The 19,026-nt window shown below is 30.0% G+C and overlaps 1 protein-coding gene across 1 annotated transcript; it reads left to right on the plus strand.

Annotated features, from left to right (window-relative positions):
- Positions 1 to 10,719: 10,719 nt before the first annotated feature.
- Positions 10,720 to 11,157, plus strand: LOC113380632. The gene has a single exon (XM_026619798.1). The coding sequence runs from the start codon at positions 10,720 to 10,722 to the stop codon at positions 11,155 to 11,157; it is 438 nt and encodes a 145-aa protein (XP_026475583.1).
- The last annotated feature ends 7,869 nt before the right edge of the window (positions 11,158 to 19,026 follow it).

A 19,026-nucleotide genomic window follows, 5' to 3' on the forward strand; every position in this document is an offset into this window, starting at 1 on the left:
AGTTAAATATTTTAAATATTCTCTATTAGACTTAGATTTTGGCAACCATCTTAAAATAAAGGCGACTACTCTAACTAACGTGGAAAATTTGGAAAAACGCGTGTAAAATAAACTAAAATTATTGTCGTTAGAAATGGTAAAAACTTTAATATCTGGTATATTTTCAGTATTTTCTATTAATTTATTTGGCCAACAATTAGAATTTAGAGTTAACCAGCTTGGTCCGTTCCACCACAAACTACAATTTTGCAACTCACTTGCTGATATACCTCGTGAGACAATATCCGCCGGGTTGTCTTCGCTAGATATGTGTCTCCAAATACATTTTGGAGAGTTTTCAATAATTTCGGCTAAACGGTTACTTACAAACATTTTTAATTGACTTGGGTCAGTTTTGATCCAAGCCAACACGAAATAGTATAGTAGCGAGTAAAATCGCTCCATAAAAAAAATTATTAAATTTGATATCGACATTAGTACATACATATTTATATAATTTAGATAATAAAGGCAGCACACAGTTCAAGATGCGGTAATGTAATATTCTTTACGGGTGCTACCCTTTTAGCGCATAATAAATTGGTAGATGCAGTTTTATTAGAGTAAAAATTTTTAATATATATATACCTGCGCCATATGCAGATAGAGATGCGTCTGCAAACCCGTGGTATTCTATCTCAGAAATAGATAAATGTTTCAAAATGCATCGCGGTATACAAATATTTTTTAAATTTGGTAAATCGTTTTTATGGAATTGTACACTTTTATAAAATGTATACGATATATCAAAAAACATCATTGTCAAAATCATATAAAATATTTTGAATTTAGTATAAGTATTTTCTAATCATAAAATTCTTGAATATTGTTGTAAACATCGCTTATATAAGTGAAATAAGCATATAATTATGAATTTGGAAAATACGTGTTCATGCTGTAATATTGCAGTTGCCTTTGACAAGATGGTGACATGTATTTCGTGCAAAACAAAGTTTAAGTATTCATGCGTGAACTTGAGCTTGGCTGATGTTCGAGCAATATCATCAAAAAAAGGAATAATGTGGAATTGCAATTCATGTGCTAATCTCGGTAATGACCTGAATGATATCAAGAGTATGTTAATGCAGCTACAACGAGAAGTTGCTGCACTAAAAGATCATAGGTCTTGCAACAATAATATTCTGGATGATGAACAATTTGAAGCATTAGTTCAAGAGACTTCTGAACGCAATAAACGTTCATATAATATCATAATATATAACGCCAAAGAGCCTCTTAATGACGTAAACAATTATGATAAAAGTGTTGATACTAATATGATTAACAATATATTTGAAGCTTCATTAGGAGTACCTTGTGTTCCGTCGAGCTTCGAACTATATAGATTGGGTAAATTTGATTCAAAAAGGACTAAGCCAAGACCGCTTAAAGTTATCTTCAAGGATAATAACTTACCAAAGAAAATTTTGTTCAACTGCAAGAAAATTAAGGATAATGTCCACTTCAAGAATTTGATTATCAGTGAGGATCGGACACCAAGGCAACAACTTTATTATCAAAGACTGAAAGCTCAGCTACTTGAACGCGAGAAAAAAGGTGAAGTTAATCTTAAAATTAAATACATTAATGGCGTTCCTCGAATTGTTTCTTTAAACTAATTTCGCCCACAGATAGTAATGTCTTTACATGTTACTATCAAAATGTTCGTGGACTCAACACTAAAATTTCCGACTGCCTGCTCGCATCTAGTTATCTTGATTATGATTTCGTCGCTTTTTCTGAAACATGGCTAAGGAACGATGTTCACAACTCTGAATTCTTTTGCGACAGTTTCAATGTTTTCAGATGTGATAGAACTTATGGTATCAACAATAAATATCGTGGTGGTGGTGTACTTCTTGCAGTTAAAAAATATATTACTTGTGAACTTTTGAAATTGAACTTTATTTGTGAATCGCTTCCAATGATTGATATTGTTGGCTGCAAGTGTATCCTCAAGAATTCAAGCATATTAGTATTGACCGTTTACATTCCACCTGATGTATCTACTGAGAATTTTGAAGCTTTCCTTGATCTACTAGAATCTTATGTTTCAGACAAAAATGTTTTAATTATTGGTGATTTCAATGTTCCACATTTCGATCAATTATCTCATAATCTTACTAATGCAAAATGTAACCTTATCTATAATTTTATTAATTTATCTGGTCTCAACCAATATAATTCTGTTATCAATATCAGTGGCAGATTGTTGGATTTAGTGTTTTGTTCTTACTTTTGCAACATAATTCATGATACCGAACCCCTTTTACCTGAGGACAATTATCATCCTGCTCTTTATATTTCTGTTTCCCTTACATCTTCTTTTTCCACACCCAATACTTTGCAATTTAATAAAAATAACTATCATTACAATTTCCACAAAGCGGATTATCTTAATCTTTACAGGGAAATTTTAAATACATCGTGGAGTTCTTTGTATACATGTTCTGACATTAATGATGCATGTGATCTTTTTTACGCTACAATTTATAGCTTATTAGATAAATTTGTTCCTAAAACAAAGAAATTTTCGTCCAATAAATTTAAGCCTTGGTTTAATTCTGATATTATTAGAAACCTCCGTATGAAGAAATACTATCATAATAAATACAAGTTAACCAATATCACTTTCTATTATGAAAATTTTAAATTGTACAGGAAATTAATAAAAATACTTATGAAAGATGCCTATAATTCATATATTATTGACGTTGAAAATTCTCTATCGCTTAATCCTAAATATTTTTGGTCTTTTTTGCGTAATAAAACTGCTTCTAATATTATTCCTAATAGATTGTGCTATCTAGACAAATATTATGATTCTCCTGATGCTATTGTTGATGCATTTAATTCTTACTTTATTAGTGTTTATCAGCCTAAACTTGACATACCCATTTTATTTGATCATAATGATAGAATCATGATTGATATAGGTGAAATTGATTCTAGTACTGTGCAACATGCAATAGCAAGTTTTAAGAACTCCAAAATATTTGGTTTCGATGGTATTCCATCTTTCTTTATACGTGATTGCTCATCTACTCTATCTGATCCACTTGCATTTTTATTTAATCTATCTTTGCGTACAAACACTTTTCCAAATTGTTGGAAAATTGCACGATTAGTTCCAACTTTTAAACAAGGTGTTACATCAAACATTACTAATTACAGGCCGATATCATTATTATCAAACTTTGCTAAGGTATTTGAAAAAATTATTTATAGAGAACTAATTCCTTCTGTTAGAACTTTAATTTCTATTAATCAACATGGTTTCATGCCTGCCCGTTCAACGATAACAAATTTAATTTGTATTAAACAATATATAGCTGAGAATCTTGACATCAATGGACAAGTTGACGTCATTTACACTGATTTCAGTAAAGCTTTTGATAAAATTGATCATAACATTCTCCTTACTAAATTATCTAAGATTGGTCTTAATTCTTCACTTATTCACTTTTTCAAAAGTTATCTTCATAATCGCAAGCAGTTTGTCTTTCTTAATGGATTCTTGAGCAACATTGAAAATATTAGTTCAGGAGTTCCTCAGGGATCCATTCTTGGTCCACTATTATTTATTATTTTTATTAATGACATTTCTGATACTATTAACTGTCCACATTTATTATTTGCAGATGATCTGAAACTATATCTCAAATTAAATTCTATTGATGACTGCTTATTATTACAGTCTCAACTTGACCTTTTCCAATCTTGGTGTATCTATAACAAATTACATCTAAATATATCAAAGTGCAAGATTCTTAGTTTTACACATAAGCGCGTTCCAATACTTTTTGATTATAAAATTTCTAACACCAGCATTGATAGATGTAATAAAATTTCCGATTTAGGTGTTCTATTTGATTCTGGTTTGTTTTTCACAGATCATGTTACTGATATTTGCAATAGAGCACATCAATCTTTAGGTTTGATACTAAGAAATTGTAAACAATTTAAGTCTACCAATGCACTTCTTTGCATGTACTATTCTATTGTACGTTCAAAATTAGAACGTTATTATTATCAACAACTCTGATGCGATAGAGAAGGTTCAGCGAAAATTTTTGAAATACCTTTATTATAAAACATATAAAATTTACCCTGAACGTGGCTTTGACCACAACACTTTACTAAAAGAATTTGGTATTCCTTCCCTTGCCTCACGTCGATTTATCTGTACAATTATGTTCTTATTTAAGCTTTGCAATAATTCTATAGACTGTCCTCTTATTCTCAATCAACTATCCTTTAATGTTCCAAGGCTATCTTCGCGTTCACAATTATTTTTCAATTATCACACCCCTAAATCTAATTCTCTCTTAAATTCGCCAATTTTACTAATGTCCTCTAACTTTAACTTAATTAATAATGAAATAGACATTCACAACACATCACCTAATCAAATAATCTCCATCTGCACAAGTTAATCTTTTTATTTTCTTTCAAATATCTTATTATTTACTGTTTATAAATATTATTGTTACATTCTGCATTATATGAAATTTTATCTTAGCATTTTATGTTACTAACTATATATTGTAATTTTGTGTATATTTTAATTGTTATTCATTATGTCAAATAATTGTATTTTTGAGTCCTCTTGGAGAAATCTGTGGGCTATATATTTAAAAAATAAATAAATAAATATCTTTACGATAACAAAATAAAGGTAATAATTTGAACAATAGTAATGTACAAAATATATATGAAAAAAATATAAAAATGAGTATATAATATATAAGATTTAGACTCAGCAACAGGTTGTTACTTGAATACCTTGCTCTACATCGTGTGCTGCCCAGAGAATTTCTGTATATTGTCCAAAAAATTCCTGTGTGTGGTCCAAAATTCCAGTAAAATTTATTGTTCCTGAATTAATTTGTCCTCAGCAATGTATCCCAAGATATAGAACGTAGTAGTAAACAAACTCTAGATAGAGGTTATGTGTCAAATGGCTTGGGGGCGTGGTATAGCTTTTATAGTATTTGATATAACTTGCCAAATCCAATTCCAATTACAAGAAAATGATGTTCCAGATCATGAATTAAGCAGTGTTTTTAATATTCACCTAACTTGAAACCAAGAATGTATATTTCCAGGTTGTCGACCCACATGTACAGCATAAACAAAACTTGTATGTGTATTTTTGGTTATAGTACTACTAAATGTGCACTGATTTTATATATCCGTGAGATGGACCAATTTTATGGTAATAAAGAAAATAAATAATAACATTAACCAAAACACAATTTAAAATATAATATGATTTATTAGCTGGATGTGGTCTGCTTGAAATACAATATGGAACAGGACGTACATAAACACAATAAGCCTAATCGCATAGTAGCATAGCATACTTCATTCTGTATTGCAAAGATAAGCCCCGCGCGAAATTTGAATACACATATACGTTTGTCCATATTGTAAGAACATCATTATTACCCTTTATCAATTGTACAAAACGCAGTATTGAAAATTTCTTCTTTCCTTTTAAAAAATTTTTACATAATGACACGGTTGCAACTTTCGGGCGAGCAACCGGAGTTTTTTTTAAACATGAAACTCAGAATACCATCAATGCACTAATCACTAAAATCTCTATAGCTGTCAGTTTGATGTCCCACAAACCTATGAAAATATTAGTACCTAAAATTATAATTAATGGTGATTTGTTTTGGCAATAAAATTCATTTATTTTCCTGATGCAGATATGCTCTTATTTTACTAAAGTGTTGCGTCATATTTATTTCTATTTTAATATTCACCGTCTTCGTATGTTTGTGATATCTTGCACTTAGCTAGAGATGTTCTGCTAATTCTAAAGTCTTCCAGAAATTGTATCTATTCATACAATGGCACCATTTTTTCTGTCAAAATCACATTATAGTTTTACATAAATTGATTATAAATAAAATTGTGCTTGACGAATTAAGTACTATATTAAAACTTTTTATTAATAAATGATGGTATTTTACATACCAAGACATTATTTTTTTTTAGCTTTAACAAACTGTAACAAATGTAACTGATGGTAATCGTTCTTAAAAAAAATCATGAAACAATTCTTTGTCACTCATTATGTTTTATTTATTATACTTAATGTTTAATTGAATATTATAGAAAGTTAGTCATTAAATATTGAATGCGTTGACTCAAGATCAACAACTTAAACTAACCATACGAATCTTATTCATTGCACTATGCAGTCGCAGCATAGGTAAAGAAAATCACAATCAGTTTGAGAATTGAGAGGAAACCTATGATATATTCATATACTCTTTTATCTATAGATATATTCATTTAGAGATATGACAGTTGAAGAAATATCAATTTACTTATAATTCGAATTTAAATGTTGATAACACTTACATATTACGATATTTATACAAACATTAACCTATAGAACTGAAAGAAAAGAATGAGATAAATATAATGAATATGAAATATAATGAATTAAATGTATTATAATGAATGTTAATGTCAACGCTCTTGAGCATTATTTATTAAAAATCATGTCCATATTGTGCTCAATTTTGTGTTAATATTTCTAAGAAAAAAAAAATACAACCATGTACAACTAGATTTTTTTTAAAACTAAATATCATAAAATTATCAAAGCGAGTTAGTTCCATAGATGTCTCTGCGCCCGCTAAGAGTGTCTTATCCCTGTTAACTTGATAGGATGTGACTATGTACGGGAAAGTAGAGTCCAGGATAGTCTATGTTATCTTGATTAATTGGCGATAAATATAATTTGTTTTTGATGTGTAATGTGAGAATGATAGTTTAAATAAGCGGTTTAATAATAATCAGTTATAATACAGTATTAGTGGAAGATATTGGTATTTTTCAGTTATAGTTTTAGTAGAATTTGAGAGTGAGATTAAGTGATTCACATTATCCAGCGGGTTATAATATTCAGGCTTTTTTTTTATCGTGCCACGATGCCACGAATTCGCAGAGGAGCAAGTAATTTTGGAAGACGTACTCGGCAAGCTCGAGCAATATATGAACGAAGATTGAATAGGACCCATGAACAACATATGATGGACAATATGAATTTGAGAGAGCAAGTAGGAAATACACGTGCCAATGAAAGTTTAGAGAGACATGGCATTAAGAAATCGAGAGGTGCAACGAGGTGCGACCGCCGCCATTAGAGAAAATAATCAACGACGAGTCAATAATCACAGAGCATTGGTACGTGCATCACTTTTGCACCTGGCGTTTAATTATGATCCTGAAATTGATTATTCATCACACTCCTTAATAACCATTGGTAATATGGACAAAGCATGTAAACATTGCCATGCTCTAAAATTCAAAGGAGAATCAGCAGGTTTATCTTGCGCATCAGGGAAAATTATATTGACAAAATTAACAACACCACCGGAATCTTTAAAAACTCTACTAGATGGAACAACGTATCAATCAAAAATATTACTGAAAAAAATTTGCAAATTTAATTCATGTTTTCAGATGACGTCATTTGGTGCTACGAAAGTATTTGAAAATGAAGATTGTCGAAATTTCGAATCTACATTTAAGATACAAGGTCAAGTTTACCACCAAATCGGTTCATTGTTTCCCATGCCTGATGTGAATCCGAAATTCTTGCAGATTTATTTTATGGGCGATGATGAACGACAAACAAACATGCGATGCGAATTTAATCACATACATCTTAGAAGGAAAGAGATATTGTGAACTCTTTAGAAATATTTTTTAAAAACCATAACCAGTTGTTGCATTTTTTTAAGACTCTTTCAAGTAGACTAGAAAACGATGATTACGCTATTATTATTAGAGCAGACAAAGTGCCGGTTGGAGAACATGCTGGCGCATATAATGTTCCAACAGTCAATGAAGTCGCGGTCGTAATAGCTGGTGATCTATGTGAGGGGCGTGATATACGTATACAACGGAGAGATAATACCATGCAGATAATACAGGACAGTCATCGTTCTTATGATGCTTTGCAGTAAGCATTGATATTTTGGAAAGGTGAAGATGGGTACCATTTAAATATTAAACAAAGGGATCCAAATACACGTAAAAATCTTATTTTTATAAAAAAAAATCAAATAATAATAATTAAAATAATTTTAATATAGTTTATTCCATGTGCAGAACTTGCCGAAAAAGTAAGTGCCATGGACTTTTACTGCTACCGATCAATGATTCGAGCTAATGAAGAAAATAACATTCATAAAGTTTAATCAAGCCAAACTCCGCGCCGAGGAACATATACATTTGCGTGATGCAGTACTTGGTAATGTAGATGCAATGAATGATATTAGTCATATTGGTACTGCATATATTCTTCCATCTTCTTATATTGGAAGTCCGCGACATATGCAGGAGTACATTCAAGATGCTATGGCTTATGTTCGTGCATATGGCAGACCTAATCTGTTCATTACCTTTACGTGCAATCCCAAATGGGATGAAATAAAAAAATTGCTGATGCCGGGACAAACAGCGATGGATAGGCATGATACAACTGCACGAGTTTTTAAACAGAAGTTTAAATAATTGATGAATTTGATAACGCATCAATCTGTTTTTGGTGAAACACGCTGTTGATTATACTCAGTAGAATGGCAGAAAAGAGGTTTACCCCATGCACATATTTTGTTGTGGTTAATTGATAAGGTACATTCTGTAGAGATTGACAATATTATCTCAGCAGAAATTCCTGATAAAAATGTTGATGAGGAATTGTTCGATATTATAACTACTAACATGATACATGGTCCATGCGGTACTCTCATTATTATGTCACCATGCACGGTGAATGGAAAATGTACAAAACATTTTCCAAAATCATTTCAAAACGATACTATCACCGACATTGATGGTTATCCCGCTTATCGGCGACGTGACGTTGACAATGGTGGACAATGTTTTGAATTGTGACTGTCGAATGCCGGGGTAATAGATGTTGATAATCGATGGGTAGTTCCTTATTTGCTTTTGCTATGCAAAACCTATAAAGCACATATAAATGCCAAACTGTGCAGCTCGGTGAAGTCAATAAAATACATATGCAAATATGTTCATAAAGGGAGCGACAAAGCGATATTTGCAATTAAAAGTATTAATGAGAATGATGAAATAACTCGATATCAAATGGGTAGAGATACGTCAGCAGCAATGAAGCTATCTGGCGTATTTTTGGTTTTTCCATACATGAAAGGAATCGATCTGTGGTACATTTGGCTGTGCATTTGAAGAACGGTCAGCGGGTATACTTTACAGAAAACAATATATTACAACAAGCCTTGACTGCTCCGAAGACTACTCTAACTGTATTTTTTAAACTTTGTAATAGATCAGATATTGCTGGAAGATTTGCTAGAACATTATTATATACAGATACACCTAAATATTTTACATGGAATAAAAAATTAAAAGATTGGGTACCTAGAAAACGAGGTATTCCTGTTTCAGGATTCGAAGGCATATATATGACAAACAATTTGGGTAGATTGTATAGGACCAAGATCATTCCAAAATTTGAGGACAGTCAATGGAATTTTATATGAAACTTTTTATGATGCGTGCCGTGAGTTGCACTTATTGGAGAATGATAAATCAATGGGACATGACTCTTGCAGATGCAGCACTGATTTCATCTGCACATCAAAAATTCAACAATTATTTGCAATAATATTAACAACATGTTTTCCATCAAATGCATCTGCACTGTGGAATACACATAAAGACCCAATGAGTGAGGATATTTTGCATCGGTATAAAATTGATAATCAAGATAATAATCATGAATTTTCAGAACAAATATATAACGAAGACTTAATAATGATTGAAGATATTTGTATCCAAATTTCGAACATGTCGCTAATTCAATTTGGCATGTCAGCACCGAGCCGAGCAGTAGTAGATATCATGAACAGCGATGTTCAACGTGAACACCAGTTTGACAAAACTGCTTTAGCTACTTTTGTTGCTAATAATGAGATATTGCTTACTGCCGAGCAACAAAGTGTATATGATCAAATCAATACGTCGATTGATGCACAACAGGGCGGATTCTTTTTTTTGGACGCGCCCGGAGGCGCTGGCAAAACATTTATTATTTCACTGATTCTTGCGCGTGTGCGGTCGCAAAATAATATTGCGTTGGCAATAACTTCATCAGGAATTGCAGCGACATTACTTGAAGGAGGACGAACTGCGCATTCGGCATTTAAGTTACCTTTAAATGTTCTTGTTAACCAAGAAGCAATGTGCAACATAAAGAAGATCAGAAATGGCGAAAGTTTTGCGAAAATGTGAAATAATCATCTGGGATGAATGTACTATGGCGCACAAGCATTCGCTTGAAGCTCTTGATAGGTCGCTGAAAGATATAAAAAATAATAATCGTCTTTTTGGTGGCTGCCTATTGCTACTGTCTGGCGATTTCATACAGACATTGCCCATTATCCCACGGGCGACGCGTGCTGATGAAATAAATGCCTGCTTAAAAAAGTCTTATCTGTGGTGCCACGTAAAGAAATTATATCTTAGTGTGTTAACATTCGTGTTCAATGTCTAAATGATGCACTGGGGTTAAAATTTTCACAACAATTATTGGATATTGGTAATGGCAGAATTACTTTTTATGAAAATACAGAGTACATTCAATTCCCTGATAATTTTTGTAATATGGTTGAAAGCAAAGCCAAACTAATAGAAAATATTTTTCCAAATTTAAAGCATAATCATAAAGATCATGAGTGGCTACTAGAACGAGCAATTTTAGGAGCAACGAATTTGGATGTAGACGAAATGAATTTAAAAATACAACAGATACTGCCAGGATATGAATTCACATTTAAATCAGTTGATACTGTTATTGATCCTGATGAAATCGTCAATTATCCAGTCGAATTTTTAAATTCTCTTGATTTACCAGGAATGCCGCCGCACAAATTACTATTGAAAGTTGGTTCTCCAATTATATTATTAAGAAATTTAAATGCCCCAAAATTATGCAATGGCACAAGATTAGCAATAACAAAAATTATGGGAAACATTATAGAGGCAATTATTCTGGGCGGAAAATCAAAGATGATGTTGTTTTTTTGCCTAGAATACCACTAATTCCTTCGGAATCAGTAATACCTTTTAAGAGACTGCAGTTTCCTATACGTTTGGCATATGCTATGGCCATAAACAAGTCACAAGGGCAGATAATGAACTTTTGCGGTACAAATTTAGAAAATCCGTGCTTTAATCACGGGCAGCTATATGTTGCTTACTCAAGAGTCAGAAACCCAAATAATTTATATATTTATACACCTAATAATCTCACCAAGAATATTGTATATCCTTTGGCGTTACAATAAACTCTACTACATTAAAAGTTTAAAATAAAAAAAGAATTATATACTATATTAATTAAGATTAATTATATAATTAATATTAATTATAATAACATTAATTATTGGAATTGCATTCCTGAATATAATATTGTTAAATTGTTCATTTGAAAATAAATATAACTATTGTATTAATTAAATTTATTTATGGATAGTTTAAAAAAAAAGTTGAATGATATTGAAAAGTTAAATACTTTTTTAATATAGACATATGTGTACAGGACGTCTGTCGGGTCAGCTAGTATATATATATATATATATATATATATATATATATATATATATATATATGAATGGTAGTCTTGGATTTGTGTATATTTTGTAGAGTTTCGAACAAGAATCCAAAAATAATACAAAATAAAAAACAAGAAAAGTTGTTAATAAACAATTTCTTTATTTAATTATTTGTTTACTGTCAACGTTTCGGAACTAGGTACGTTCCATCTTCAGGACATCTGTCAAGAAACATGATCTTGATGAGATTTAAGCAAACAATATGTTTAGGAATAGAAAATAGATTTTTCTTAAATAATAAATTAATTGTAACAAATAATAATGTACAGAAATATGATAATATGATCAAAATGAAAATGATAAAAATAAATGAGTGGATTATCAGAACAGGATATTAAAAATGATAGAAATTTTTTGAAAGTTATGGAAATTTTTTTTAAGAAAGGATTAATGATAAAATTGAATTAATTACCTGTATGTTTGAATATACGTTAGCACTTTTTCACTAAACAAGAATTTTTGACAAAAAATGAATTTGTGAGTTATTTTTCCGCCGAATAGTTAACTTTTGTAAATCAAAATTACTAAAAGTGTTGTCTTTTTTTTTAAATTATTATTTGAAAACAAATAATATTGTATTCGATGTTATACTATTGGCTTTTGGAAACGAACTAACTGTATTTGGTGGTTCATATGTAACACGTGTAAACACTTGAAACGAGAACTGTGAGATTGTATGTGTGTGTTTTTTTCATGTCAGGGTGTAAATACTTAAATTATTGAACTTAAAAGGAAGTCGATATTAATTGTTTGTCAAAAAGTGTAAAAAATTTAAATATGAATCATGTAATAGGTTGTGATCTGATCTAATGTTGACACTGTTAGAAACATTCATGAGAATAAGACAACTCTCCGCGAATAATCTCCTAAAGATGCAACTTTCATGATATAAAATCTTTGGAGTGAAATTAAATGAATGGGCGTTTTCTATAGAGTGTTGTACTAGGGTACTTTTGAAATTTTTTTGTTTATGGTGGACCACACTTAGTTCATGTTGTCTCATTCTCTTAATTTTAAATCTGTGAAATCTGTATTTAGATTTTTTTCTGATTCAAATCCATTGTTATTTTAGTAAGAGCTTTGGTGGTTTAGTGGGTATTTTAGTAATTTCATAATTATAAACTTAATAGAAACAATAATGGCGGAAAATTGCAAAATCTGCAATAAACAAGTGTTTAAAAAGTTTCTATTAACAATGTTAATAACAAGTTAAACAGTTTCTATTAATAATGATAGCGACTACGATTAAAAGTGTCTTAATAACTTCGTAACTTAACTTCCATATTACTATGGTAAATATAGTGACTATTTATTTATGTATTTCTATGGTTATAAAATAATATACAGTAACAATATAAAATATAAAATATAAAAGCAAATAGTTTTAGGTATAATTTCAAAACAAAAACATTGTAGATAAATATGTAACCACAATAATTATATACATAAATATATGAATATAAAAGACAAATATATATCTAGTTTTATTTTTAAAATAAGTAATACCTTTATATAGAATATGTTCCGATGCGCGCCAAGCGCAATGTGCACTGGTTTGCTATTGAGAGACGCTACTTTCACGCATATTCTACGGGTTCCGCGTGTACTACCCTCGTTTTTTTTCAACTTTTTATAAAAAAGTTCCACTTCGATTTAAATAAAATTTTGGATAATAAAAGTAAAATATACAGGCTTTAAACGATGCTATTTAGAAAGTAGTCGAATTAACCGTTCTGGACGAAAATTTCAAATAAAACTTATTTTCAACTTTTCATCCAGTAAATGACAATTTTTTGACATTATTCATTATAAATAATATAGACAAGATCAGTACAAATAGAATGACGTAAACAGTTTTCGATATCTCTCATATTTCCGACAAAAAGTGAGTTTGAAAAAAGGGGCCACTTTCACATGTTTTCACTGATATCTCGGCCAAATGATGAGCTACGGATTTGAAATTTGGTATATCGAATTTTCTCGAAAATACCTATAAAATGGCATCAAAATAATTTAAATACCAGGGGTGGGGCCAATTCTGTATGGAAACACGCCCAGACCCTTTTTGAAGAACAACCTCTCATTAGTATCACAAATCTTAAGTAAAATTTTTAACCTCAACATTTGATCCAATCCATAACTAGAAACAGAATTTCATACCTCCAAAACCGTCATAACTTTTCAACGGGAAATCCAAACCGCGAAAATTACGTCGGAACTATTACCTTGCCCTTTATAAACGATCTATACTACGCATAGAAAAAACTCTTCATTAAACATAATATTAGAGTAGTCTTTACCTCAGTCACTTAATTAAAATCTAAATTCGATCCGAAAATTTTAAGTAATTTAGTATACAAATTAAATTGTCCAAATTGCCGAGGATTTTACATTAGCGAAACTAGCCAAAATTTACACAGAAGAATCTCTCAACATAGGAATAAAAAAAATCAGTATAGAATAATGCTTTCAGATCATATTAACACCCTTCAACATAACATTGATTTTCTAAATCCGAGTATTTTACATTTTGAAATCAATATATTTAAAAGAAGATATGATGAAGGTTGTCTAATATCATTAGGCAATAAAGTAATCAACAAAAGACTTGACAGCTATTCACTCTGTAATGATTACAAAATATTCCTCGACAATTTTTCAAACAATATTATTACTGAATAAGCGTGTCCCTTTTTATTACTTTCCGTAACCATATGTTTTTACCAGTTTGCACATTTTTTAAAAAATCTTTGTATGCGCATTCATTCAGCGTTTAGACTTCAACAACTATGTACACAAATGTAGTTTTTTAACTCAAATTCATAATTAGTTTTAAATAGTTGAACTTGAATTAGTTTGAAATGATAGTTTTTTAACTCTAATTCATAATTAGTTTCAAATGTTTGAACTACTGATAGCTTGGTATTAATATTGTGTCAATTAGTGTAGTGCAGTTGGTGTAATAAAAATGCTTCCTTTTAATTATTAAGTTTATTTTAGATGTTATTTGGTTCACGGTTCAGCAAAGACAGAGATTTACAGAGTTTAACATAAACAAACATAAAAATGGCGGATACATAGTTTGAGTAGGGGAAAGAGTATTGCCAATGTCACTAATACTAATGGCGGGACATTTGAATTACAAATATATATAACATTACATTTAACATAAGAAAAAATGTGACAAACAATTTTGTCCAGCAGTGTTTAATTGTTAAGAAATTGCCATATTTCTTGCTGATGCCAAAAAAGATGAGGTAGGTTTGTTTTTAGGACACTTTGCAAAAAAAAGAAGAGCAACAAACTTAATGTGCAAGTCTTGTGGAGTTGCGTTACATCTTGGAGACTGTTTTGCTGCATATCATATAAAAGAGAAATACTAAACAATAAAGAAAATGTATTTTCTTTGCAAAATTGGCATATTTAGTTGATATTTTTCAAAGACTAAGCGATTTAACTAAATCAATGCAAGCATCTCAAATTCATGCTTTTGTTCAAAAAGACAAGATTACGGCTCTTATGAAAAAATTAAAACTGTGGATAGCTAGGATGAAAACTAATAACTTTGACATATTTCCCACCTTTAAAATTACTTGTGTTACTGATGAAATAGAAGTATGTAAAGATCTTATCAATCATATGACTAGTCTGAGGAACTAATTTTCGCATTACTTTAAAGTTCTAGATATGTCCAAATACGAATAGATTAGAAATCCATTTGTCATTGAGAAATATGATGATTTGCTAAAAAAACAAGCTCAACCTTAATTATTATTCTATGATTTGTTTTCATTAAATTTAAAATTATTTTTTTTTATAATAAAGAGTTATGTTTGTATGTACATTTTTTAAAAATATTATGTATTATTTGGCATAATTTCAGTTAAATACACCTAAGTCTGTTTTTACACGGTCTTTTTGTACACGTTTTGATATAACACGGTTTGAAATTGAATATTTTTAATTTTTTTAAACGATTTTATTCCATTTAGCACGATTTGAAATTTTATGTACTTAAATTTTTTTTATCAAATTTAATTTTTGCAAAGTATGTTCATATCACAAAAAAACATTTATGAAAGAAAAAAGTCTGAAACCATCGATAGTATCGATAGTTTGCAAACACTAGTTTAAAGATTTAAGTGAATTCCCCTTTAGCGCGTACAAACAATTTTATTGGTCAAAGCAAATGTGAATAGCACTAATTTAGGGGAATACCCTGAAAATTCTTGTTTTTCACTAATTTTAATAGATTTTGGAGATTAGGAACAAATCACCCATTTTTGTATAAGATCAATGTCTTTTTCACACGTTTTTTTTTTTACACGGCTTCTTCTGGAACCAATCTACCGTGTAAAAACAGACTTAGGTGTATATTTAAATTGTTAGAAAAATTAGGGGGGGCGCAATATTTTTTTCTATTAAAAAGGTTTTTGATGCCCCCTTTCGATAAAAAAAATATTATGCCCTCCCTAATTTTTCTAACAATTAATTTAAATATACTTAAATGAATTATACCAAATAATACACAATATTTTTAAAAATGTACATACAAACATAACTATTGATTATAAGAAAAAATAATGCGCAAGGAAGAAAAGATTGAAACCACTACATTAACTGCTAAAGTCAGAATTAAAAAGGCAACATTTATTAGCGACTCTTTCTAAACAACATATCTTTGTCAACTTGATTGAGCCACCATTAATAGTTTACAGATCAAACGGCTAGAACAACATTCAGTTGCAAAATTTATATATGACACATATCAGTTTACTAAGGTTTATCATTTAGTTGATACTGATGATGATATTGAAATTTTTCCTACTGTAGGTAAAATGTTCTATAGAGTACAACATATTTAATTGCAGTGATCAAGATTAACATAATTGATAGGAGCAACATGCAGCAACTTACCATAGATGACCTAATACTCAAATTAACTCGTATAGCTATAAAATATAGTATGATTTTGTTCAGAAACGGTCACATAATCCTTCATCATGTGGAATAGTATTTATTCACCGACATCTGAAATTATAAAATAATATAATATTTGATACGCAGAAATAAAAATATATTTTAATTCGTATCAAAATGAAAGAAAACGTGAAATGGCCACAAAAAAATTGTTAAATTATGACAGGCGTGTGCAAGTCATAACCTTTTTCTTAAATCAAAACAATATCGATAAAAACAAAGTACGTACTCACCAAATAATCTAATAAATAACACAAACATTAAGTTTAATAATAAATCAATAGCATGTTTCAAAATAATAAAAAAAACATGAACGTTAACGAATGTTTAGCATATAAGATCAATGCGAATACAGAATAGAATGCTGTCAAAGTTCCTTGATATAAATTAATAACGAAAATAACCATTCAATAAAATACTAACCAAAATAAATAATTTAATCATTAATCATCCACTAAAGCACTGAATTTAAACAAAACCTAAAAACTTGTTGAACCAACTATGAACACGGGGTATTCTAATATTGTCTAGGTGTTGAACTATCATGAAGCGCCTGCCATCAACGATAGTCATAGAAGATAGAAGATTACAAATACTAATATCGTAGAACGGATGTAAGGGTGCCGACACACCTGTCCGTAGCGTGAGAAGCGACGTTCGTTAAGATGAACCGTTAACGCTTTTACGTTAACGAGAAAGACAAAAGAATTAGAAATTCTCTAACTTTTCTAAATTGGATGAGCACTTTACACGATTCTGAATATATTTGAGATAAAATAAATTGCTTAAAAACAAACAATATCAAATTTTGCACGGGTTGATTATTATGATAACACGTGGCACCAAATGATGTAAAAAATAAGTCTAAAATGTATTGTTCACTGAATATTTGCATTAATGAGTACCAAAAATAAAATAAAAAAAACTTTTTGTTTGAATTTTGAAAAACTTGATTTTTGGAATTTTGAAATGTTTAAAGAAAGACTTTTTCAAAATTATTCTTATTTTTCTAATTTAGTATTTATTCACTATCTGTAAATTTTGAATTTTTATTCAAAACAATAGCGCAGCGTAGAGACAAAATATCGGACGCGATGCAGTCTAGTCATAGACCATATACTCGTCTTTTATCTATGTCATAGACCTTGACCTTATATTCGATATGTGCGTGAGTGCAGCGCTCAAGCAGCGCCGGAATAAATATGAACTAATTGAGGCTATCAGTGTATTTCTTGAGTTTTTATATGTTTGTTAAAGAAAAAAGATATGAAATAATTGTTATAAATAATAATAAACAAAGATACAATAATAATGTGAACGCTCAATGTTTATTGAAATTATTAAATTTACTTCAACGTACTTAAAACAAAGTTAAGTATAATGAATAATTAAATAAAGAAATGCAGTAAACATTTTTAAGGTTAAGTGCCTTGAAGAAGGCAAGTAGGTAGGACTCAATACCTCGTCCGATTTTTTTCCTCTAATGAAATGTTGACTGCAAATGCGATCATTGGGCTTGGGAACCCATGGCAATGATCCATCAACACTACAATATATATTTTGAATTATTTCTGCATTGTATTAATGTAATTGAACTGTTTCAAATAAACATTTTTTTGCAATGTGATAACTTTTTTTTTTTAATCAAAAATTACAGTTATTATATAATAAAATGTAATTAATATCTAGATAATAGTTATACATAATCAATATACAATATACAAATATATATTTTGCATTATTTCAGCCTTGTATTAATTACATTGTTTGCAAAACAATTTTTTCTAGTAAGCATTAAATTTTGATAGTATCTCGGCCGCGAAATTACCTTCATATGCCCTCATATCATAAAACATCTTTGACACTTTTTATGCGCTCAATTAGCAGTCCATGTATTGTATAAGGTCTATGAGTCTAGTACATAAACATTGGTACTATCCATAGATATGTAAACAATATTTGTTCTATAAAATATCTTATAATTTGATGTGCATATGTCTAATGATCATTTTTGACCGATTTTTTTTCACTTTTTCTATTAGATTCTCATAACCTCAAGATCTGCTTTCTCAAAAATTTTAAAAGTTCCTCATTTTGTCAATACAAACAAAACGTTATTTGAATCTTTCAAATCGGACGCTCCGTTATTTTAAAAACTGAATTATTTATTTTGGCATTTTCTTCCCCGTATCTTCGAAACAACTAGACTGCTTTGCCAAAAACTAATCAGCACGTCTCTCCGTCAATGCGAATTGGATTATTCAAATCGGGTCATTAGTGTTTTACGGAATCGCTACAAAAAATTGTATCCAAACAC

Source organism: Ctenocephalides felis, unplaced genomic scaffold (assembly GCF_003426905.1).
Source record: "Ctenocephalides felis isolate EL2017-DRISC unplaced genomic scaffold, ASM342690v1 CF-g0.4_SCAFFOLD_02271, whole genome shotgun sequence".
Taxonomy (NCBI): domain Eukaryota; kingdom Metazoa; phylum Arthropoda; class Insecta; order Siphonaptera; family Pulicidae; genus Ctenocephalides; species Ctenocephalides felis.